Raw genomic sequence first — 25,398 nt, 5'->3', positions numbered from 1 at the left:
TCGTCTCGCTTTTGTCCAGTCCGGAGCCTCATAAACACACACACACCAGAGAAAAAACTTTGCAGCTCCTATGGCTCGTTGTAACGGAGGAAACAATAATTGGTTTGATTACTCGTTACTGAAAAAAATAACGCCGTTTATTTATAACGCCGTTATTCCCATCACTGAACGAGACACATGCAAATCACAATTATCCATGGAATCAAACACGAACATAAACAGAACCGAAACTAAACAGATCAGGGAAAGGAGAGGAACTAAAGGAATCAGAATATCAAAATAATAATAAACAGAGCAATTCCAAGAGGGTCCTCACACCATCGGTGCTCGGGCCCTAATAAGAGTCCATAGAACCAAACAGAACCATGTTGAGTGAAACAGGTGAGTGAAAAATATACATTTTGGGCTGAACTAATCCTTTAAGAACAAATGGATTAGTTTTCAACATCAACGATAATAATGAGGAATGATTCTTGAGCATCAAATCAGCATTTTAATAGGTTTTCTGAAGGATCATGGGACAAAGACTGGTGTAATGGCTGCTGAAAATTCAGCTTTGCCATTACAGGAATAAAATTACATTTTAAAATGTATTAAAATAGAAAACGGTTATATAAAATTCTTATATTTCACAATATCACGGTTCTTACTGTATTTTGATCAAATAAATGTCACCTTGGTGAACGTAAGAGAGACATAAAAAAAGAGAAACATAAAAAAAAAAAGTAGTATAGTATAACTATATAGACTATAAATGTTTTAAAAAGAAAAATAGTAATGTGTTAAGTCATGGAAAGGCCAATACAAGAACTGTCAGGCAAATGTGCATGAAAAATACACTTAATTCATTTCTGTTAAGGTTAAATGTGACAAATGTCATATTTTAGAAAAGCCACATTTTTTAAACGACATAACTTCGATATTAAATACACAGGCCCTCTGTACCATCTGTTTGCAAAGAAGTCTGCAGGCCTGTTAATATAAAGACGATGCGTGTCTTGTTTCACAACCTCCCCCAGAAAAACATTTGTTGCCACAAACCTTATAAGCACCAAATGCCCACTTTAAAAAGGCGGTCTGACATTCTGTTCAGCGAACACGAAACAACTCTCTGAATGCATCAACAGAGAGAGGCTAGAGTTACACATCACTTCTTGAAAATACAACAAATGCATTTACACAGAAGATAATCTAGCAGAGCTTTCTACAAAATACATACAGTCAGTAACTGATTTCATTAGTTGAATGATAACCGTATCTCTTAAGCTTTACATCATATTTGGACACCCCGAAGAGACCTACTGATGAACATGGTTTGTTAGAGTAGCTGTGCAACAAGTCAGACAAATTAAACATGACTGAATTATTTAATCCTCTTTGAACCAAACACTGGCAAATGCCCATTTTATCTGAGAAAATTACCTTTTCAAAAGCGCCAACAACAAACAGATATGGTCATTTCTTTCCGGATAACATAAAGGGTTACCCTGGCAACACTGATATAAAAATCTGAAAAAGTGTTCATCTTCAAAACTGTTTTTAGCTGTACTTGTTTTTGCCCCAAATGTGTCAAAATTATTACTAATATTAGTTACTAATGATTAAAATCACTCAAAACATATTTCCAAAAACAAACAACAACAAAAATCTGAAAACAAGAAATTCAGAGTTTTAAAGAAATGAAAGATTCCATAAGAATTGAATCCAATGTATACATAGCACAGGACACTTTTGATATTAAAGTCAATGGGAATCGGTGTTCACGACACCTTTTACTTTGGTAATGTGATGCATTTTTAATAAGTAAAAATGTAATAGATGCTGGCTGTTACATAACAGAATGAAGTCAGACCTAAAATAAAGCCTTAAAAACGCTTTGGCAATTGGTTAAAACAATCCAGTAGCCTAGCGTAACTGACGTCAGAGGACATTTTTTATTATTTTTCTTATATTTTATTAAAACTTACAAAGATTTACAAAGTTTTTCTTTTAAATAATACACAATAATAATATGAAATAACATGAAATTAAGGAAGTAAATAGGGAATTGACAGCATTTTGACTGCATGTTTACTGTATAAAATACAATAAATAGATCAATTATATAATCCAAACTACAACATTTCCAACATACATCCATGACATCTTACACTGTGACATGTCTGCTACCTAGTGTTTACAAAGCAAACTGCAACAGCTTTCTCTAAATTATAAGCTTGTGCCATCCGTTTTTATCATTTTGCATGGAGAGCTGTGCTTTGAATATGTGAATAATAATGAAAAACGTGTGAATGAAGACCATAAAAATCGCACCGCGTTACCTGCATCAGTGTGTCACTTTGCGAGTATAGTGTGGCAAAGGCGGGGGCTGGAACCTCCTCACCTCCTAATGTTGACGGCCCATCAAAAACGCACTCCAGAGACTCTACCTGAAGAGGGGCACGCAGTTTCTCAGGTGATAAATATGAGCATCAAACACACGCTGAACACACACTCACACATATATACAGTGCTGGTCAGAATTATTTGCCCCCTTGGTAAATATGATCAAAGATGGCTGTAAAAAATAATCTGCATTGTTAATCCTTTTGAGATTTTATTTTATTTTATTTTATAAAAATAGCAAAAATCTAACCTTTTATTAAAGTAAAAGAATTGAAAGCGGGGGGAAATCACATTATGAAATAAATGTTTTTCTCCAAAACAGAATGGGAACAATTATTTGCCCCCTTTTCTTAAATACTTTTTGCAACCTCCTTTTTCCAAGATAACAGCTCTGAGTCTTCTCCTATAATGCCTGAAGAGTTTGGAGAACACCTGACAAGAGATCAGAGACCATTCCTCCATACAGAATCTCTCCAGATCCTTCAGATTCCCAGATCCATGTCGGCGCTTCTTCTCTTCAGTTCAGCCCACTTGTTCTCTATAGGGTTCAGTTTAGGGGACTGGGATGGCCATTGCAGATGCTTGGTTTTGTGCTCAGTGACCCATTTTTGTTTTGATTTTGAGGTTTGTTTTTGGATCACTGTCCTGTTGGAAGATCCAAACATGGCCAGTTATAAGATTTCTAGCTGATTTTTTATCCGTTGGTATTTGATCGAATCCGTGATGCCATGTATCTGAACATGTATGAGAAAATTAGGCCCACAGCATTAAAGATACAGCAGAGTATTTCATTTTACACATGGGGTACTTTTTTATCCCTGTGTGCACCAAACCCATCTTAAGTGTTTGCTGCCAAAAAAGCTAAAAAATTTGTTTCATTTGACCATAGAACCCGTCCCGTTTGAAGTTCCAGAAGTATCAGTTACCATATATGGACAGATGAAAAAGAAGAAAAGAAAAAAAGAGCTTTTTGGCAGCAAACACTTATACAGGGACAAAAAAGTACCCCATGTGTAAAACGAAATACTCTGCTGTATCTTTAATGCTGTGGGCCTAATTTTCTGCCAGAGGTCCTGGACATCTTGTTCAGATACATGGCATCACGGATTCGATCAAATACCAACGGATAAAAAATCAGCTAGAAATCTTATAACGGGTCATGATTGGATCTTCCAACAGGACAGTGATCCAAAAACAAACCTCAAAATCAAAACAAAAATGGGTCACTGAGCACAAAACCAAGCATCTGCAATGGCCATCCCAGTCCCCTAAACTGAACCCTATAGAGAACAAGTGGGCTGAACTGAAGAGAAGCAGCGCCAACATGGATCTGGGAATCTGAAGGATCTGGAGAGATTCTGTATGGAGGAATGGTCTCTGATCTCTTGTCAGGTGTTCTCCAAACTCATCAGGCATTATAGGAGAAGACTCAGAGCTGTTATCTTGGGAAAAGGAGGTTGCAAAAAGTATTTAATAAAAGGGGACAAATAATTGTTCCCAATATGTTTTGGAGAAAAAACATTTTATTTCATAATGTGATTTCCCCCCCACTTTCAATTATTTTACTTCAATAAAAGGTTAGATTTTTGCTTCTTTTTTTTCTTTTTTTTATAAAATATCAAAAGGATAAACAATGCAGATTTATTTTTTATAGCCATCTTTGATCATATTTACCAAGGGGGCAAATAATTCTGACCAGCACTGTATATATATACTGTATATATCAAACAATTTGCCCACAAGCAGCTTTAGAATGACAGTGAAGTGTGTAAAAGCATTGTGCCCTTCATTGAAACCCATGCAGCTACTGACACAACACAACAACTTCACTAAGCAACAAACAGCTGGCAAATGCAAAAACAAGTGAGGAATAAAACAATGTGCGTATGAGCCGAGTTCAGTCAAATGATTGAACCCTAATCACCCATAATGTCATGATGATGATCGTTCATAACGCAGCACACATAGCACTTTTCTTAAAACATGGATCATCATGATGAACCGCAGACACTCATAAAACGCACACACTTGAAGTTGTGTGGCAGAAGACAGTGAGAAAATGATGTCATCTCCATTGCATGGAGCCATTGTGAGAATGCTTGGACAGATGAGTCACAATGTAATCACATGTCAGCTGTGTATCATTCTAGATAAGTCATGAAATAAGTGACACAATAAGTGTGTGTGTGTGTGCGTGTGCGTGTGCGTGTGTACGTATACTTTTGGGCTGTTAAAAATGTTAAAATGGTGTAAATCCTATATGTAATTTGGTATGTAAACCACAGTGAAATTATTTTTCTTTTTAAAGTAACAATTACTCATAGGTGGGTCATCATGGAATTGCACCCACTCAAGACCACCCGAAAATTCCACAAAGTTTATAAAAAATTGGCTAATTTGATTATGTATTCAGCATAAGAACACAGTACTCTCTACATGTGTCCTTATTCTCATTCTCTGCCATATTTATGACCAGAATATACCCCCAAAAAGTTGATTTGTACCTAGAGCCAGGTATAATTTATATTTATCCATAGTTAGCACAGACACTGACAAATCTGACATTGACACCTTTCAAACGTTTGTGATCAATAAGATTAAACAAAAATATATACTATTATTCAGCAAGGATGAATTAAATTGAATAAAAGATTTCCATTTCGAATAAATGCTGTGCTTTTGAACTTTCTATTCATCAAAGAATCCTAAAAGCAGTTTTCAACAAAAATATTAAGCAGCAACATTTTCCGTTTCAATGCTTTCAACATTGATAATCAGCATATTAGAATGATTTCTGAAGAAAATTCAGCTTTGCCATCACAGAAATAAAGCACATTTTAAAATATATTACCTCTAGTATATTTTTTAACGCAGTTACTTTAAATTGTAATGATATTTCACAATATTACTATTTTTATCTGTATTTTTTAAATCAAATAAATGCAGCCTTCAAATAATTCAAAATTGAAAATTCATACTAGAGGTCACAAAAATCAAAAATGTATCACTCAGTATTTCCAAAATATGTAATATAACGTGACCCACTTCTCTTAGTGCAGGACTTATGTTAACAAACAAACTATTTATTCATTCGGACAAAAATATCCCAGCTTAGCTTTGCTGTGCTTCAGCACAGATATCATTGTAGGCCTCTACAAGCACGCAGGCCAGTCACAGGACGCTACAACTGTGGGACATGGGGAGCCACAAGATGTCATCCCCATCTGTGCCGACAGTTCCAGCCAAGCATGCAGGGAATCATAACACAATCCCATAATCAGGCGCAAAGCTAAAATCTCAAACATCTACGACTATAAGCAAGTATGGCGTTGAACAAGTGCATCTGCTTTAGGAGGCAAACTCAGGCTGTGTGCCACTGAAGCAAAGGTTAAACAATCGGATATTCTGGATGGGCGCATCCCTGTATCTTGACTGCCAGAAGAGCGGTCTGTAAATAGAAACCTGACCAGGGGCATGTGGTTCATGTGTCGTGTGCTGCAGAAAGCATGCAGTCACGTCATCAAGAGTGCGTGGAGCAAGATCTGATTCATGGGAAATATGACCAACACTGACGAAAATATTCTGTATTAAAGCAGAGAGACAAAGAAATTACACTGCTAAAACACAATTTACATTTAAAAGTCCTAAAGAGACACCAACACAGCTAAAAAAATGTGACACTGTTGTTTTAAATGGGATCCAGAAACAAGTGGGGAAAAAAAATACTTGATATATATGGAAACAATTTTTTTTACTGTACTACACAGCATCACCAAAACAGAATAACAAAAATATGTATAATTTTGTGTATCTTTTTATAAAAGTATTAAATAATTGCAAGCAGTTTCTTTAATGCTAATTATATCTCCCTATATCTGGCTGTGCATATTAAGATGGAATAGAATACAGTATATTAACATTGAAAAAAAATAACACTGCAAACTGCAAATGATCCTTACATTACAAATAACAGCCAGAAGGTGGCGTAAGACTACTGCAGTCACTAATAGGGACAGGAACTGAAAGATCATCACATTACCAGGCTAATTCGTAGGAAATTATTTTGAATCATCATCATCATCTTAAAAATTACAACCAGAATTGCCGCTGAACTATCAAAGGGAGCAAGGCGGCAACATGATTCATTTTGAAAAGGAAAACAAACAAAATGCATACTATAGGTGCATATTTGTAGCACGATGCACACGCGTTCTCAGAGCTCATATTGTTGTGAGGGAGAGTTAAGAGAGCGTGCGCATCAGCTGGGCCAGCAGCCAGAAAGCACCATCAGCCTAGAGCACATGGACTGATTTAGGAGGAATGCAGGCTCATAGTGATGACAGAGCGAGTGTGTTTTTGTGTGTGCGGGGACAGAGAGCACTAGCTCGTGCTCTGCGCAGCCGAGGCTGATATGAGGTGACAGGCAGGGCTTGTCAGGCGCTGCTCTGTCGGCATGCAGGAGCTCCACTGATCTTAGCCCAGCACAGCTCCTCCTCAAACATCAGCACTGCTCACAGTGTGCTGGGAATTGTGAGTTTTCAAACTGCCACATTCATTTTGAATGTCTGCACCACATGGTTTTTATAAATAATGAAGAATAATCATTGGGAGAACCGTTCAAGACGTCAGTGAGTGAGAACACTAGGTCATTACTAGGCCTAAAGAAATGCACAGAAAGCTCCGTTAAAACTAAATTTCTATGTCATTCATAACCGTGTCCTTAACCCGACGTGAAGAGACAAGCGACAAGGAATTTGTCTGTCCAGACTGAACGTGATACAATGCAGCCAACGCAAAGATATCTGATTTTTAACGTGGGTAGGTCACAGATAACATGCCCTTTTTAGTTTAAAGTTTAAATAAATTTAGATATATCAATTTTAATTTGTCGATTTATATTAAACCGTAAATATATTAAATCATAAATATTATTAAGGATAAATATATTAACATAAAACTTCATTAGTTTATTTTAAAATGGTCCTGCAGTGTGGCAAATGGATTTATAACAAAAAAAAAAAAAAAAAAATTCACACAAATTCACTGAATTATTATGCTCATAAAAGCTGCAAAAAAATTTTTGCGGGATGTTTAAAAAAATATAAATAAAATAAAAATACGGAATGTTGCATCACATCTGGTTAGGACACGGTGTAACATTTTATTAAATATTCTGTCTAATCTGAAGGCTACTGCTTTCAGCTATCATTATGAATGTATTCCCAGATCAGTTTAAAACATTTAAAATCCATCAACTCTGCAGATCAATTAAGAAAAAAGTGAATAAAGATATGTGCGGGCCATATCGTAATGAATTTCTTTTCAAAAATGGAAGTGTCCTCCAACCCTGAAAAGTTTTTAATTTGGCTAGTAAACTAAATATTTCACAGCTGAAACCATTAGCGTGACCGCTAACATAAGGAACTGAATATATAATCAGGCAAATCTTTTTCTGACAATCGTTTCACTCTGCATCAATATTTTATTCCATCAGACTACTGCAGAAAACTGTCACTGTACAACAGAACGTCTCTGTAGACTGGCTATAATGCATTAATGATGACCAGACAAAAAAGAAAATCTATCTGTGTCCAAGGCCAGTTAAGAAGTAATGTTTATGGCTGCTTGGCTTGGTCTCTTCTCATTTGGCACTTGACTTGCACTAAGTTTCAACAATTAACTATCAGTGAAATAGTGATATATAATTTTAAATAATGTATTTCAAAATACATGTATACATTTTTTTTTATAAATTTGTATGGTAACACTTTATGTACTTACTTACTTATGTACATGTACTTACCATATAGTATTACCTGTAAATTAGGCAAAATTATATGCAACTAACCCTCAACCAAATTCTAATCCTACCCTAACCCTATAGTAAGTACATGTAGTTAATTATTATTACTCAGTACCTAAATATAAAATTACACTGTAACAACGACACCTTAAAATAAAGTGTAACCAAATGTATTAGTGTGTTCTTTGTGCTTATTGTCATTAGCTTAGCTGGATATGCTAACAGCTGGAAGTCTAATCTCAAATCCACTTCATGAGTGCAATATATGTGTTGTGTAAGAATAGAAAGTTTGAATACTCTAAGTAGAAAGTTTAAAACTAATCCCTGTTGGATTAGTTCCCGGTTGGGAACGGTTTCTTATTTAGGCAGTAGATAGCAAAGCAACTAACTAGCATTTAGCTGGTCTTAGCTGATTTAAAGGTGCTGTATGTAACTTTTTCACTCTACTAAAGCATAAAAATACCATAATATGTTTGCATATATTGAGAAAACATGCTAAGTTAACATACTCGTTTCTCTGAAAAACACTTCTACAGCCAGTTATTTAACTTTGAAATGTGCGTTTCCAGGCTGGAATGTTTGTTATTGTTTTGGTCTGTGATACTGCACGTTGCCAATTTGCCCATTTTCATTGTCCACTGCGCTCGTTCCTGTTGCGTGTGCTCAAACTGCTCAAACACAAACCCTTGTGAGCGCCGTCCAGTCTGAGGAGCAGGTGGCGGGAGAAACGACGATCTCTGATATTTTGAATTCGACTGCAGTATTTATTTCGACCACTAGTTGTCATTCTTACATACTGCACACCTTTAGGCCAGTCAAAGTGTTCAGTTGATTTAGCTGCTCTGCAAGTTGGTTTCCCAGCTAGCCCAAAACCCTTTAAAACCAAAAGACCAGACCAGTTGAAACCAGCAAACTAAGCTTAGGCTAAAAAAAAAAAAAAAAAACTAATTTGGTAAACAAAGAAATATAATGTCCGCACACTAAAATTACAGCTCCAAAAATGTATAACAGTGCAATGATTCGACCAGTAAGCTCTTCATCAAGCACAATTTTACACACATTGTGCCTGATGAAGAAGACCTGATGGTCAAAACGTTGCACTGTTTATTAATACATTTTTGGAGCTGTAATTTCAGTGTGCAGACTTTTTGGTTTGTTTCTTTCTTTCTGTCTTTCTTTCTATCTTGTTATATTTTTGTCCTGCACCTGAGCCCAATTTGGGTTTTAGATGTGCACACCTTTCTTTTCTTTTTTTTTTTTTAAATGTATCAAATTCCAGTGGCAACTACAAAACTGAAATATTCATCCTAGATTTGATGTTCAACGTTTTGACAGATGAACTCTTAAAAGTAATTGATAAAATTAATAATAATCAATACTGAAAATAATCTTCAACGCATTTGATTTATCGCGTCTGCAAACTATGCACAGGAAACATGTCAGTCACAGCACTATTCAGTAGTAAAAAACAGATTTCTAAGGACATTTATAGAGAATGCTTTATATCAAGCATTTCAAAGTAAAGCATATAGTTTGACTTATCTTGCCCTTTCAGGTGCTTTAACAGAAACACAGAAGCAACACATATCTAGAAAGGCGCGATTATATCCATTTAGCATAAAGGCTTATCCTGACTGTTTTCATAGCCTTCAAATTGCACACGGCTTAAAGAACAACATTGGGCAGGATGTGGAATAATATATATATATATATATATATATATATATATATTATATATATATATATATATTAGGGCTGTCACGATGTTAGATTTTTCACACCACGGTTATTGTGGCCAAAAGAATTCACGATATCGATATATCGCGATATCTATAGAATCTAGGGGGGGGGGGGGTACTCAATCTATGGCAAATTTTTGTGAAGGAAGACAAGCATGTGAAGTTTATCTGGTTTCAAACTGAAGCCAAACACTGTCTGAAGGTTTCCTGAAGAACTGAAAAGCTCTTAAACCTGTTGTTGCACTGGCGCCAATAAAGTCATGCAGATAGCAGATTTGAATAAAAAAAATCAGGTGCAAATACAAATACAAAAATAAGATGAGTAAAGAAAACGGGGTTCTTAATTTTAATAATCACCCTTTATTAAATATATGAACACAGAAACCCCCTGTTAACAGTTAATGTCACGTTTCCCATTCCATGATGACTAGTAAAATAATAGCTGCGTCGCGTCTATGACAACTCGAGGTATTGCACACCGGACACGCACTTTCTCAGTTTATGGCCAGCAATATCATTATGTTTAAGGACATTATGGAATTGAGATAATGTCTGTACTATGTTATGATTATACTGTACAATTAAATACAATAGTTGCTGAGTCTGTGATCTGAACACTTTTTTCTGCGCTCTGTGTCGCGGCAGGATTTTGAACAAGGTCCTGAGCCGTTGCTGGGCGCCGCGGACAGACGCCGAATAGAACCGCGCTGTGCTTCTCGTCCGGTGTGTGTACACTCATACAGAATGTGTTCGAATTTTAAAGACGTGGCGCTGCGCTTCTCGTCCGGTGTACGACCACCTCTAAGGTGCTGTTTTCTTTGAAGCCGAAGAACTCTGTTGTCAATACTGGCGAGCTCAGCTTACTTTTTTCGGGTGTGGACAGAGTGTTTCACTCTAGCTGCGCGGGCGCGGACGAGCGCTGCGTCTAGAAAACGGCAATATCGCCAATACCGGTATATTGTATTGCTCTAAATTAACACGATGTCGATATTTCATGCTTTGAATATCACGATTATCGTCAATACCGGTATATTGCGACACCCCTAATATATATATATATATATTTTTTTTTAAGAACAAATTCTAATGAAATATTTTATATTACTCATCAATCATTTATTAATAATTAGTAATTATTGAAGTTTTTTTAATTCAATTAATCAATTAATCTGAGAAATAAATCAACAGATGCCTTGATTATCAAAATAATTCTTAGTTGCAGTCCTAGTCTCTGATTTAGTGTGTGAATGTTATTTTTTTGGTGCATGTTTGTTTGTTTGTAAACATGAAATTGATGGAGATTCTATCACAAGCAACATTGAAGCATGTTTACAGAGTGCACAGAGACATAGAATAGATGTCATGCAGCACTGAAATGTGTCATGGAGCCAGTGGAATTCTGGGAGATTTTACCTTCATAGGAGAGATGTGTGAATGGGAAACATAGCCGTGTACATTCTCAATCTGGGAGATGTTCTTCTCCGACACCTGCACCAGCTCAGGAGGACGCACGTCCCCTGGTAGGTGTGGAGAGCTGTGTTCTGGAGGAGACGTGGTATCCTCATCCTGATATCTATATTTCTGAGAAAGAGAAAAAGAGAGAGAATGTGTACAGTTATACCAGCATAATATATTAAATTAATTTCTTGCAGGTACACTGACCCAAACATGAACTTGATACGTGATTTGATGTTCAACCAGCAAGAGGTAAAGATTAATGCTCAAACCACAGGTAGATCACGTTTTATTAATTACATTGCAAAAAAAAAAAAAAAAAAAAAAGATATATAATAATAATAATAATAATAATAATAATAATTGCAAGCAACTGAATTCCCTTTAAATGAAATTACATTCATTTTTATTTACCAATCTGCAAACAGTATCTTTTTTGTATATATATATATATATATATATTATATATATTTTAATTTAACATTGGTTGAATGAGACTTAGGCATTCAAATTCAAACTGCAGTGTAACATACTTGTGATCTGAAAAAAAAAAAAAAAACAGTTTAAATCCAGCACTGGTACAGAACTGGGAAACTATTTCAACTCTTTTTGTCTCTAGACCTCACTCCTGAGATGGCAAACACTTTTTAAATGAGCCAGGCACCCCCGGATCCTACCCGCCACACAGTCATCACAGTCGACCCCAATCTGCCATGACTGTATGTGAAACACTGTTCTGCTACTTTCTTAACGGGAATCGCAAATTATTCAGCGGTGCCTTTTATCCACAGACATCCATCTTGTCCTGATACATATACCCGCCTCTATGGCATTATTGGAATATGGGTTAGGAAATGCAAACACAAGTCTAGAGGGAAGAAAAAGAGGGCAGTTTTTTTAGAGAAGGTAGATGCCCAAAAAGTGGGACAAGCTCCAAGTTGGGGTCTTATGCTGGTTGCTTATAGTAACATCACTGCCTCCGAGCAGCATGGGGGAAGACTGAGTGGATTTACCCATATGGAGAGATTCAAGGTAGAATCCCATGCCCTATTTTAGCACTGAAAATTGGTCATGAAAAACTTAATTAAAATTAGACCACTGCATTAAAAAGAACATTACAAGCTGTTATTGATGCAATGGTCTATTTTGTGGTGGGACCAGTGAAAACAACAACTATTGTCTCAACCAGGGGTGCGTTTCCCGTACAACGACGTGACTCGCTGCTTCACTACCATAGTACGATGCGTCGCTGAAGAAATCAACTAGCTAATCACGACTGTTTCCCGAAACCATATTGTTGCAAATTGGTAGTTCAACCACGTTGGTTAATGATGTCACGCAGGTGGTGGAGTATGAACTCATTTGAATGAATATGTTTGAGATCTAATTAAAGGTTGTATCAGTGATTTCAGGCCCAAAAAAAAAAAAGATCACATTCATCTAATCTTTAGCTGCCCGCCCCATAAGCATGCCGTCAAAAAACCGCGTCTCTGTAGGCAGCCTAGGCTCTGAGATCTGCACACAAAAACAATTGGTTTCACCAACCACTCAAAACCAAAACAAATAGTGTTCCAACCAATCACCGACGGGGGGAGGGTGTTGTGAGGTTTTGTGCTCGTGCACGGCTGCACGCGAAGTCGGAGCTGAAGAAGAAGCTGGCTCAAAACCTCACAACACCCTCCCCCTGTCGGTGATTGGTTGGAACACTATTTGTTTTGGTTTTGAGTGGTTGGTGAAACCAATTGTTTTTGTGTGCAGATCTCAGAGCCTAGGCTGCCTACAGAGACGCGGTTTTTTGACGGCATGCTTATGGGGCGGGCAGCTAGCGGATCGTTAGGAAAGATTAGATGAATGTGATAAAAAACATTTTGGGCCTGAAATCACTGATACAACCTTTAATGCTAGATGTTTTGCAAAAAAAAAAAACAGACATGGCATCTGAGGACTATTTATCATTTTCCTCTGTTATTTTGCTTTATTTCCATATTCAATCATAGGCTCGTTCTCACGTACTAGAGCACGTTCGCGGATGCACACTCTTCAAAAACAATGCTTTAAATCTCAACAAACTAAAAAGACGTAAATGACATTTGTATGTATTCTAAATAAAATTGTACTGAATTGTACTGAATGTCAGCTTACCTATTTGGCTCAAGATAAGGATTTATTGATTCCAAGTCATGCAAACAAACTATGCTTCTAACCACAGGTCGAGAGCTATAGTTCCTATAGCTATAGCTATAGTACATTTTCGTTTCGGGAAACACCGACTCGTTGAACTACGCTGATAACGACGGAACTTGCGACCATAGTTGGCTAACGATGCTTTTATGAAACGCACCCCAGCCCAGCAGAAAAAAAAAAAATAATAATTTTGTTGAGGCCCTGGCGTATATTAAACAGATAGAAGAGAAGTGTGCTACTACTACTGACACTTTGGTTAAGGGGACCACAGAAACCCTGTGCACAGAACTCTTTGCCTTGTTCCGAACTCAAAGTTCCAACTCAACTCTCAGCGGGCAACAAAGCCAGTGAAATTGAAAGGTGAGTTTGAACTCAGAGCCACTGCTGGGAGAGAAAGGGACAGACGGGGAGTAGTTCTTGAGATGTTATTACACCGCTGAGTGCTTCAGTGACTCAGCTTCAGGCTCACTGTGGGGCCAGCTTGCCTGGATAATGAGCTGCTCGACTGGCTCAATGCTCTCTCACTCTGTGCTGGTCCGTCCAAGCCGAGCTAACGTCAGTAAAACCGAATAAAAGCAGTGAGATCACTCACAAAGCTATTCAACCATGGAGGACAGCTCTTGGAAAACTTGACAGCAGTGAAAAACGAATGCTAGACAGGCTTTACACAGACGACGTCCTCTGCAATACAATGTCACTGCCTAAAGCAGGGTGAACCTTGAGAGGTGCGCGGCTGTTAGAAATGCAGTTTGATGGATGTTGTGTAGGATCTCAAGGAGTGGAAGAGCCCCGCGCCTGCTCCTCGTGCCCCTTCTGTCTCGGGTCTAGCCGTGCCGCTGTAAAGCTGTCAGCTCTTGTCTGTTTATCGGGCAGAAAACAGAGGCCCAGAGCTCAGCAAACACAGCACTTTATTATAGACACTTCACCTTGAATACCTTCGGGAGAGCTCTGTAACACGGCTGCACATCCCAGAGCTGCCAAAACAACTGCGTTCACTCCACAATACTAAGCATTATTTGCATGATAAATGCGTAATCAGCATAATTTGGGATTATGAAGTCTGGCACGTTCACCTCGGCTGAACCACACAGAGCAGGTGTTTACTGAAAGCCCAAATGTGTGGCCCCTTCAAACAAAAGACAAACATACTATTGGACAATAAAAGTCTGAACATTAATTAAACGAATTCTATGATTTTACCCCCACCCCAAAACAAGTTTTATTTATAAACCGCTGTATTTGCCAAGAAACTCAGGCCCATTTGAGAGCCTTTGACCTAATTATACTACCAATAAGGATTTGCATTGTAGGGACCAGCTTTTCAGGCCAGATGAAAAACAAAATTAGAGATGCACCGGTCAACCGGCCATAAATCAGAACAGGCCGTTTTTTGCTCCAAACACACAATTTTATTTTGTCAATCTCTATTCCAGACTTGCACACAAACTGAATTGCAATAATTTCCCAAAATGAAATTTGTGTGAAAATATTACAAAGTCTGTAAACAGGATTTTAACACAGGCCAGAGATGGGACGTGCTGAAGATGGCGCAAAGAAAAGAACACAGACACACCAGCAGAGCAAATACTTTACCATGCACAGCAAGCTCGCTGTTTATGGTGCTCAAAATATAGGAAAAAAAAAAAAAATCAATATTGAATTGATGGTGGGGGTTTATATGAATGTATCTCTGAAGGAAACTGACTGTCTTCAGAAGTTTCAAAGGCATTTTCTTTTCCTATTACCTCCGTATAAAGTAGTGTTTATTAGCCCAGCGCTGCTTACCGCGGTACCCAAAGAAATCGCTGATATTCCATATCAATATATTCCATTCCAAGCGCCACCTACTGTCAGAGCGCGAATTTGCATGTCTTATGTAGCTTAATTTCACAAATCTTAAGTCAGACCTTTCGGTTATTGCTTTAAATCTTGAAATTTATACAATCTAATTCAAAAAAAAAAAAAAATGTTAATGCTTCATGTGTGTAGCATTTTTGTTCGGACCATGATTAAAATGCAGTGGTTGCCCCTAATTTCAAATGGCTGCAGATATGTATTGTTTATGGTCAGTTTGCCTGTTATAGAGCAAATAAACAACAAATACATTTGCTGGTAAGTAAGTAAGTGTAAGTAAGTAAATAAATGGCAACCACTATACGAATCAGGCAATTTGCTTGTTTTATAAAAAAATAAAAATAAAAAAAGCGGTTCCCCACCATTCAAAAGTTTGTGGTCGGTAAGATTTTTGTTTATGTTTTAGAAAAAAAATTATAATAAATATTACAACTTAATATAACTTTTTTTATTTATTTTAAAATGTAATTTATTCCTGTGATGGCAGCATCATTACTCCAGGTTTCAGTGTCACATGATCCTTCAGAAATCATTATAATGCTGATTTGGTGCTCAAGTAACACCTATTATTATCAATGTTGAAAACAGTCATCCTGCTTAATATTTTTGTGGAAATGGTGGTCTTTTTTCTGGATTCACTGATGAATATAAGCATTTATTTGAAATAGAAGTCTTTTGTAACATTAGAAATGTCTTTACTGTTGATCAATTGAAAGTGGCCTTGCAGAATAAAAGTATTAATTTCAGTAGTGTATATTCTGATATTTTGATTAATTTACTTTTCATCCTGCAGCAAAATTAATCTTAAAGGGATAGTTCAGCCAAAAATTAAAGCTCTGTCATCATTTATACACCATCATGCAGTTCTGAAAACTCTGAAACTCTCAAACAAAATTATTGTATCACTTTAGAAGACTTAGATTAAACTGCTGGATTACTTGTAAACTACATGTATGTCTTTTATGGAGATTGAAACTTTTGGAACCCATTGACTTTCACTATATGGAGAAAAAAAAAAAAAAAAAAAAAAAAACAGCAGAAACATTCTCAGAGTATGATTATTTGAGTATGGAACATCATGGGGGTGAGTAAATGATGACAGAATTTTATTATGGGGGTGAATTATTATTTTAACCAAGAAATTTTTTAAACACTTAAGCTGGTTTCTAGATGGACCAAGCTGATAGACCATCTTGGACTAGCAGCAAATAAGCTTTGATGTTCCAAAATAGTTTAAGCTATATTTTCCAGCAGGGTTGTTGTAAAATTAATTAAAAAATAGAGTGCATATTTGATTACAACTTCATATACCATTCCAATAAGTGCAGTGTAATAAGTTATTCCTCTCTCTGCCCTTTTCCTACTGAGATCCACAGGGCAGACAGGAACGAGACATGAGATCATCACATCCACTTTGACTTGTGCTTAAACCTGGGAGATGAAGAAAGAGCTGACATCTTAGCAGACAGTGTGCTGTGAGCAGAATTAAAATAGTTTCTGCCTCTTGTCTCTCTAGGAAACATCATGGCCCTCCCTCCTCCCAGCTGTCCCCACTGCAAAACCTAAAATTAAACTTTCAAAGCACATTGCTACTGCTCATCCAGAACTGAAGTAGCCAGAATTTCGTTACACTCAAACACCAGATAAAAATACAAATAAAGCAACAACAAACGCTATGGGTCACTTGCAAAAGTTCCCTGAAATAACCGTGTTTGTGCGTTTTGGGGGCGGAGTAATGAAGGGAGAGGTGTGTTTGTTTGGGTTGATTTCAAATATCAACAGTGTTTCTGTTTCAGTGCTTCTTATAATATTCTGGTTTGGTGTTGATGAATGAACCTTACTGAACCTACTGATGGGGATCTGGGTGTACATAAAAGACAAGAAAAAAGGTTGGGAAAAACTGTTCCAAGTCTTTCATGATTAAGCATTGGTTAAAAACAAACAAGGACAGGTTTTACTGTTCGAATTAGAAGCACAAATCCTAAAAAAACAAATAGAGCACACATATTGTTTTCGTTACACATCAAAAAAGACGACGGCTGTCTGTTTCTTGGCAGTTCTCTCTTGAGATGACTATAATTAACTAGCAGGAAGCCAGCTGTAGGTCCTTTATGAGAAAGCTCTGTATCTGTGAAGGCTCAAACTGGACGACGACAACAGCCATGAACAAATGTTGGGTTTTCAATCAACATAAAAGGCAGGACATTATTCTGTTTCACCTCAAAGTCACTTTTATGAAAATGCAGTTAAGGAGTTGCTTTTGAACCAGAAAAACTAGATTCAGACTCAGTTTGAGCATGATAGTCCATGAATAATGTAGACTAAAACGCTTTTAAAGAGGTTTGGAAATTGGTTACACTACCTCTTACTCCCAAAAAGATATAGTATTAATGTGTTTCAATTGGACAGCAAATACACTGTAATCCTTTTTAAATATTACATTAAATGTTTCATACTTTAATGCATGCAAGTTTTTTAGAACCTGCTCTGATAGCTCTTTCATTTTGTGTAGGAAAAAAACATAAATTTGAATAGAATTTTTCATTTTTGGGTGAAAAAACTAAAACACTTGCTGTGTCCCAATTCACATTGTTCTAAACAGTATTCAAAATTAGAATTGTGCCCCCCAAATCGTAGTGTTGAAATGAGTATTCCAAAGGACACCTGGATAGTCTACTTTTTCAGGTTAGAATCTGAAATTCAGATCCATTTAAAAAAGGGTTTAAAAATAAAGTGTAAAAAAATATATATATAAAAACATGTGCAACACTGACGGTTAAGTAGGGAGGTTTAAATAAAGGGGTTTGAGTGATTAATAATCAGTATCTAACCTGATGAAAATATATTTATTCAATGTTATCCACATTTTATAAAAAAAAAAAAAAGTTTGGTCATTAACTTTTACATTGCAAACATATTATGAGGAAAGTTCTCCGCATGAAGGAGCCAAACCTGGCAGATCAACGTGCTACTATTCTCTCCGAAACTGTATGGAAATTAAATTAAATTGAATGTGGAGGATTTTAACTGCGACAAGATGATTGACAGGGGAATTTAAACAGTCACATGTCACATAACCAAGCAACAGAGCTGCCCGTTAAAGATGCAACTATGACAAAATGATATGTCCCAAAAACCTGCCTATTATTCAGCTACACATTCAAAAGTATGTACTTTTTTTTTCTCACAAAAACAGTACTTTCAGGGCATATAAGTGTACGAGAATTGAGATGCACAGCAACTGTTACTTTGTTTTGAATAAATCAGTGGTTCTCAAAACTGACACCCTGAAGCATGACGACATATCTTGATGCTCATATTTGTTGTAGGGTAATTTTGCATGCTTAAAATTTAGTGTGATTGGACTATGAAGAATTCCAAACAAAAGCATAGCTTGTTGTCTCCCTGGTCTTCCTTCGCATCCTTCCTTCCCTTTTTTCCTCGTACATGCCCTTGTTACATCATGTGCACTCGGGGCAACCGCATTGTAAGACGTTTTACACACTTCAGTAGGATTCCCTCTGCTGCTCTAATGGCTTATCAACATAGAGGGTGATCAATTTTAGCATGCCTTACGTAACGAATTGCTAATGAATGATGCTCATGTGAGAGCATGTGGAACTGCTGGTCACAAAAGGAGCTTCACGGTTAACTGACTAAATGGAAAGTGCTCAGTTATATAAGTCAATATGTGAAAGGATCCCAATGCAGATCTTCAGAATAAAACATCAGACTGCACCTTGTACAGTAAATAGTTGAGCTAATTGACAGTGATTTCCATTTCAGATATGAATTAGCATGTTTTTTCTAATTAGTCCAATTATTTTAATGCATAATGTCTGTATACCAAGAGACAGTAGAAATGTGTTAACTAGGGGTATAACGATACCCTCATGTCACGATTCGATAGATATCACGATACGATATTATTGCGATACTCCAAGACATATGGTAAAAGGTTAACAAAAAATGAACTGTTGATTGAAATGCTATATTTGGTATTACATTGGGTGTGGAAATCAATAAGCTTGGACTTGGTGCTGGTAACCCAATACACACAGGACAATGGTAACTAAATAAAAATAAATAATAAATAAATATATTCATGATTCTGAGGCTGAAATTCCAGATTTATTTTAGACGAATATGCTTGCACTCTGTCACTGACTGGATATATTTAAAATAATGCAGGCCACTTTTTACAGGTAACATAAGACATTTGGCATTATCAGGACCCACAAATATTCCCCCATTGCATTATTATACATTATATTCAACATTACATATGGTAGTTTAATGTACTGTAGTACTGACACTAAAACTCTGTAAACTTGAATTTTTTCATGCACAGTAATTTTCATTTTGGGTGAACTATTATAACTATTTGGGTGATACATATGGTCACCATTCACGATAAATATTGTTGCATTTTTGTATTGCGATATATTGTGACACGATATATTGTTACACCCCTAGTGTTTAACAAGATTCAGCAATAACGTATATTTTTGTGACACAAATTTAAAAATCAGGAATGATTGGTTGTTATATATAGAATGCATTAGCCTATATTATATTATATTATATTATATTATATTATATTATATTATATTATATTAATCAAAAGGCAGGTTGCAATATTATAGCTGAATCCACTGATAACAAACAAAACAAAACAAAAAAAATATTGTAGAGATGATTAATTATTTACCTTAATTTTCTGTCATTCCATCATAGTTTCATCACTGGGTCATAGCCATGCATGCACAATTTAGTTTATTACTAAGTGATGGCTGTTAAGAACAGCTCCGTTGTAAAGCATAATTTCATACAATTTGCCATTTAATTCTTCACAGCGATTTCCATTTAAGAACACATTAGCGGTTGATGACAAAAACGGCAGGTGGGGATAGTGAGAGGAATGGGGATGACACTAAAACCTAATAAATAGCTCTGCAGGCCAGGAGAAAACAAGCTGTCTGGAGCATACCAAACATGCTTCCTCTACAATCCACATCCCTGAGAGAGACATGAGACATCCATCTGTTGACCTTCACATCAGGTCTACCAACCGCTATAGCTGCCAACAAGCACGGAAATCAACACAGAAAATAAAGAGGGAAACCAAAAGAGAAGCACAATTTGAACATCTTAATATAAAGAATCAATGATTGAATGAGAGACGGGCTATTTCATTGATCACACTCCAAATGCTGGAACATTGAAAACCAAAGAAAGTCCAGAAAGACCTCAATTAATCACACAATCAACAGGCAGTAAGTGCCGTGGGATTTTAGAGAAAACGCCATCAACTTAAAAGGATTAGACCTCATTCATACTCAATTTCAATGGAAAAAAATGGTCTTTGCAATATCACCGGGAAAGTAATTCAAACTGAAGTGAGAAAGGCTAGAATTTAAATGAGCCATATCATAGAAAACAAATATTTACATATTATAGATGTTTCGCTGAGGTCCTATTATATAGTTAGTATTGTTTTAAAAACTTTTTTTGTTGTTGCTAAAAGCAACCAGAATTTAAAGTGCCCGTTATGCCATTTTAAATTTGTACATGCATCCAGGGTAAAAAAAACAAACAAAAAAAGCTTACTTTTTCTCATAGTATACATTGCAGCATGACCTTTTTTCTTACAGTGTCTAAACACTAAACCCCTCCTTTCTGAGAGCCTACTCTCCTCTGATTAGTCAGATGGCTGTCTGTTGTGATTGGTCTACCGTATTACAGTGCGTGTTGGAAACAAATCGCCCATACCATATTGTATGTATACCATATAAGTTGAGTCCGCATCCTTTGGAAGTGCATGCAAAGTGGTTTTGCTTCCGCAGCGCAGAAGACTGTGACCTCTCGACGTGTCGACAACACAAACCGAACTCTTCTTCAGCTTCAACTATAGTGTTTGAGGGTAGGTCAAAGTAGAAGTTTATGGGCAGCCAGTGAGGAATATTATGCAAATTTGTTACAAACCTATGTAGGTTTCAGGCAGTTCAGAAATTCCATATCACATTTTGAAACTTTGCAGACCTTTTACATTCACAAAAAGCAATTTAACACGCTACATGACAGGTAGGGTACAACGGGACTAAAGGTGCACCGGGGTAAAAGGCGCTTTTTACTTTATTCTCTTTTAAACCAGTAGATGGCACAAAAATTCAGCTCAGCATTTTTCTTAACAACCGCTTTTTATGATGCATGTGGAAATTTGGCTGATCCTTGACGCGATTGTGTTTTTAGACAAAGGACGTGTTCATGTTTTTCAGTTTTATTCAAGGTACTTAAAGCAACAGTTTTTCAATAAGGGAAGAATATGTAGAAGTATGGCATTTGGGGTAAAAGGTGCACCTGCTGTTGGGGCAAAAGGCACGGAAATAAACACGATAATAAACATGATAATAAACAGCTGGCTGACTTTTCCAATTGTTTACATGACATGGTTAGATTCAGATGGTAAATATCATATATCAAGTTGGGTGTCCACCTTAGCGATAATCATCATATTTAAAAAATATGATATTAATCATATCATATAATAAAACATATTTTTGTTATACTGTAAAGCTGTATTAAATTACCATGGGATCTCATTCAATGCTTTCAGAATCTTTGCTTTAAATAATTTTGCTTCTGTATTTTTAAAATTAACATTTTAAATGACAATATATTTATTGAACAAAAATGCATTTTTATTTATCAAAATTAACCCGAAGATAGTTCAAACTTTAAATAAAGTGATTGTTTTTAACAAATATTAACTTAGACATTGATAAAAAAAAAAAAAAACATTATTTTAGCTAAATTATAGTAGTAATAATAATATTTTTTTCCTTTTGCCCCATACTGATGAGCCTTTTACCCAGTGGGAGTGAGGTAAAAAGGCCCACCTTGCCACCTCATACATTTATAAGATTTTTAAACAAACAAACAAACAAACCACTTTTATTATTTATTTTCACACAAAATCTGTTGCTCCATCAATGTTCAATAAAAGCATTTTTTTTCTCCAATCATACTCTAAGGTAGCCTGGCTAACGTCAGACCAAGTCTCATTGAGACTTGGTCTGGGAACTACGTGCGCATTTTCTCGTATTTGAGGCGTGGTTTACGAATGCCCAGAGCCGTTTATTGGGCGCTATGAATGTCTATCAAATGCGCCTGTATGTAGCTCATAGCCAATCGCTTCAATTATACCAGATGACGTATGTAGAGTGAGAGAAATTCGACGAGGAAAAAGACGATGGGTCAAAGATTTATTTGTACACGATGGCGTTTAGCGAATATTACCGTTTGTGCAAGATAACAAGAGGGTAGAAGGTAACGTCGAGTCTGATATAAACAAACTGCTTTGGTGTCGTCATCATCTTGCTGCTCCCTCCCCGTTCTGTGATTGGTTCCCTTTTTCAGGGGAAAAATTGTCCCATGGTGTCCAGACTGCCTAGCAGCGTGAATAGAATCGCGCTGCGAGCAAGGCAGTATGGGGAAACCCAGGCTAACTCTAAGGAAGTATAAAACATTTTTTAAATTTAATTTTTTTTTTAGGTGTGCCTTTAGCACCGTTGTATCCTAATATCTGAAGAAGCATAATAGGGGTACGTTAAATTTCAATGCCCTTTTCCCATGTCCAATGCATGTTAAAAATAAAATAAAAAACGGTGCTCTGATGCATGTACACACAGAATGTGGGTTTGTAGTCGGGTCAAATATAGTTTCCAACTGCTTTTGTTCATTGATAACTCTCAGCTCAGTTCATTGATAACTCAAAGCACTGTTTTGTGAACCTATCACAATGTAATCTGTGCTGAAAAATATGCCGTTTCAAAAGATATACAACCTCAGAAGTTCACACATCCTAGAAAAAAAAAATCAGCATGGAAAACTGAAACGTCTGCACTGAAATAATCAAATCAACGGGTGATACACATTCACGGTAAGCAGAACAAAGCCGATCGCAAAATCCCTATAAAAGAGCAAACTTTCACATCACACATGACATGAAAAAACTGAAGCATATAAGACTCTTTCACAACTTTCTGTGTGACAAGCACATCCCAGCAGGATTAAATCAATGCTACGCAGAGCACAGCTTAGCTCAGGAACTTGATCTGACAAATGCACACCGTCCAGGCAAAGCAAAGAAGCATCTGAAGAAGGATGCATGTGAGCTTTAATTATCAATGTGGAATCCTGTGTATCCTACAGGCTTTACTCACATTGCTGACTTTAGTCAGGCATCTGCTGAGTGACAGCATGGGAAGAGATGATTTTCTGAATGATCACGTAGCACTGAAGACTGGAGTAATGTAGAAATAAACAGCTGTAAGTGTTGTTCATGGTTACATCATGATCTTATTGTAAGGTGTTACTGTTAAGTCTTGAAATTCTTTGCGTTCACTGTAAGCTCATGTAGTTTTACTTATTCATTATTGTGCAATACACTGTAAAATGGCAGTAAGATGCGATACCTATAAATAAAACATGCAGCCAATGATGCATTTTGAAAGACTCTTTAGCTTAGCCACGCAACATCTTTATGACAGGTTTTTGGTAAAAATTAAACATACATACAATCTATAAACAATTTAAACATCATTTGCCATGTTTCTGCTATGCTCAAATGGCAAGGGGTCATCTCTGTGCTTGCCGGGGATTGACGGTCATTAGGAGTTAACAAGGGCTTCCCCAAGCCCTCTGATCTCACGCTTAGAAGAAAAGAAGGTTCAGCTATAATGAGAAGAAGCTTTTTAGGACTGATCGGTCAGTGTAGGCGCAAAGTGACAAGCCGTAATCCTCTATGCTCTGTGCAAGTTGCAGTGCTTGGAAACAACGAAGACTAACCATTCAGTCGTGAAATAACGGAAAAAAACAAGCTTCTTCCCCACAACCCATTCGCACATAGTAGATATAATTGGGACGCAGGCTAAGATACCCAGAGGACCAGGCGGTTACATAACTAAAATAACTTGCTATCCCGCTCTGAACTAGACGAGCAGAAAATGAACCAAAAGGAATCCTGTGCCTGCGCTTTACTCTTGATTTGGAATGAACACTTCGATTGGGTTGTGTTTATTTGGCTTTAAGCTGAAATCAGTTTGTTTCAGCAAACAGAAGCCCAGGAGTCCCTCAGGATTTCTTTCCCAGACGCATGTGGTTTGTGCACCACAGTGGTGGAATTAAAGCCAGAATGGAACACACATGCAAGCTAGGTAGTCTGATATTTGAAGAGCGTCGGGTTGAGATCCTGCGAATATCGCCTATAGCTTTGCCATCATCAGAGGTCTCATTGAGCATTTCATTTCAACAGACTAAAACTGGACAAATGGAGACTCTGTGAGACTTCCAACCTAATCACAAACTAATAGGATCGCATGCAAAGGAATGGATCACTGCCATGAGAGTGTAACCTGCAGCATATGTTCAGATCTTAACCCACTAAAGGTGTCATCAACAAAATGATCCTCAGTGTGAGAAGACAATTAGCAGCTCAGAGTCCAGGGACCATTTAAGCAACTAGGTTTAAGCAACTGTCGCTCATGCATCTTTCTAATAAATCTATCAAAACAATCCCCTACCTTGCATCCAAACATGAGTGAGATGGTGCTGTTGGTGCATGCTACTTTACAGTGGCACAACATTGGCGAAAAGCAATCCAAGTTTTTGATGCTGGGAGACATTCTGCGCCGGGGCACTTCAATCCATCAGCGATTGAGGTGCCCGCCAATTGCTTCCACTAGCTCTGCCCGCTGCCTGCTCTTGACGGGCACCCTCATCTCTCGGCTCGGTCCGTGGAAAGGGGAGCAGAAGCAGCGACGTGGTGCCTTCATCCAGCGAGCCCTTGTCAGTTGAGTCCACCGCTCTTCCGTCCTATCTCTTCGCTTGACTTGACTCAATCGGTCCGACAGATTAAAGCGGTCCTGAAGAGAGCTGTACTTGCGAGAGCTCTGGAGGAGCCATGCTGCCTGCCGT

General features: G+C 37.1%; 1 protein-coding gene across 14 annotated transcripts in view; it reads right to left on the bottom strand.

Moving 5' to 3' along the window:
• Window positions 1–25,398, bottom strand: part of dlg1a (discs large MAGUK scaffold protein 1a) — a 133,941-nt gene that overhangs the window by 76,698 nt on the left and 31,845 nt on the right. For 7 of the 14 annotated variants that reach the window (XM_084425402.1, XM_084425404.1, XM_084425406.1 and 4 more), the window contains exon 4: window positions 11,341–11,508. In XM_084425402.1, coding sequence (XP_084281528.1) covers window positions 11,341–11,508 — 168 coding nt within the window. Of the gene's footprint in view, window positions 1–2,321; window positions 2,430–11,340; window positions 11,509–25,004; window positions 25,230–25,398 lie in introns of those variants that run through there. The other 7 variants (XM_084425398.1, XM_084425389.1, XM_084425400.1 and 4 more) reach the window with 3 other exon arrangements.

The sequence above is a fragment of the Rutilus rutilus genome, assembly GCF_951802725.1.
Source record: "Rutilus rutilus genome assembly, chromosome: 12".
NCBI lineage: Eukaryota > Metazoa > Chordata > Actinopteri > Cypriniformes > Leuciscidae > Rutilus > Rutilus rutilus.
Note: the sequence above shows the minus strand (reverse complement) of the source record. Positions and strands in the feature narration are given on the sequence as shown.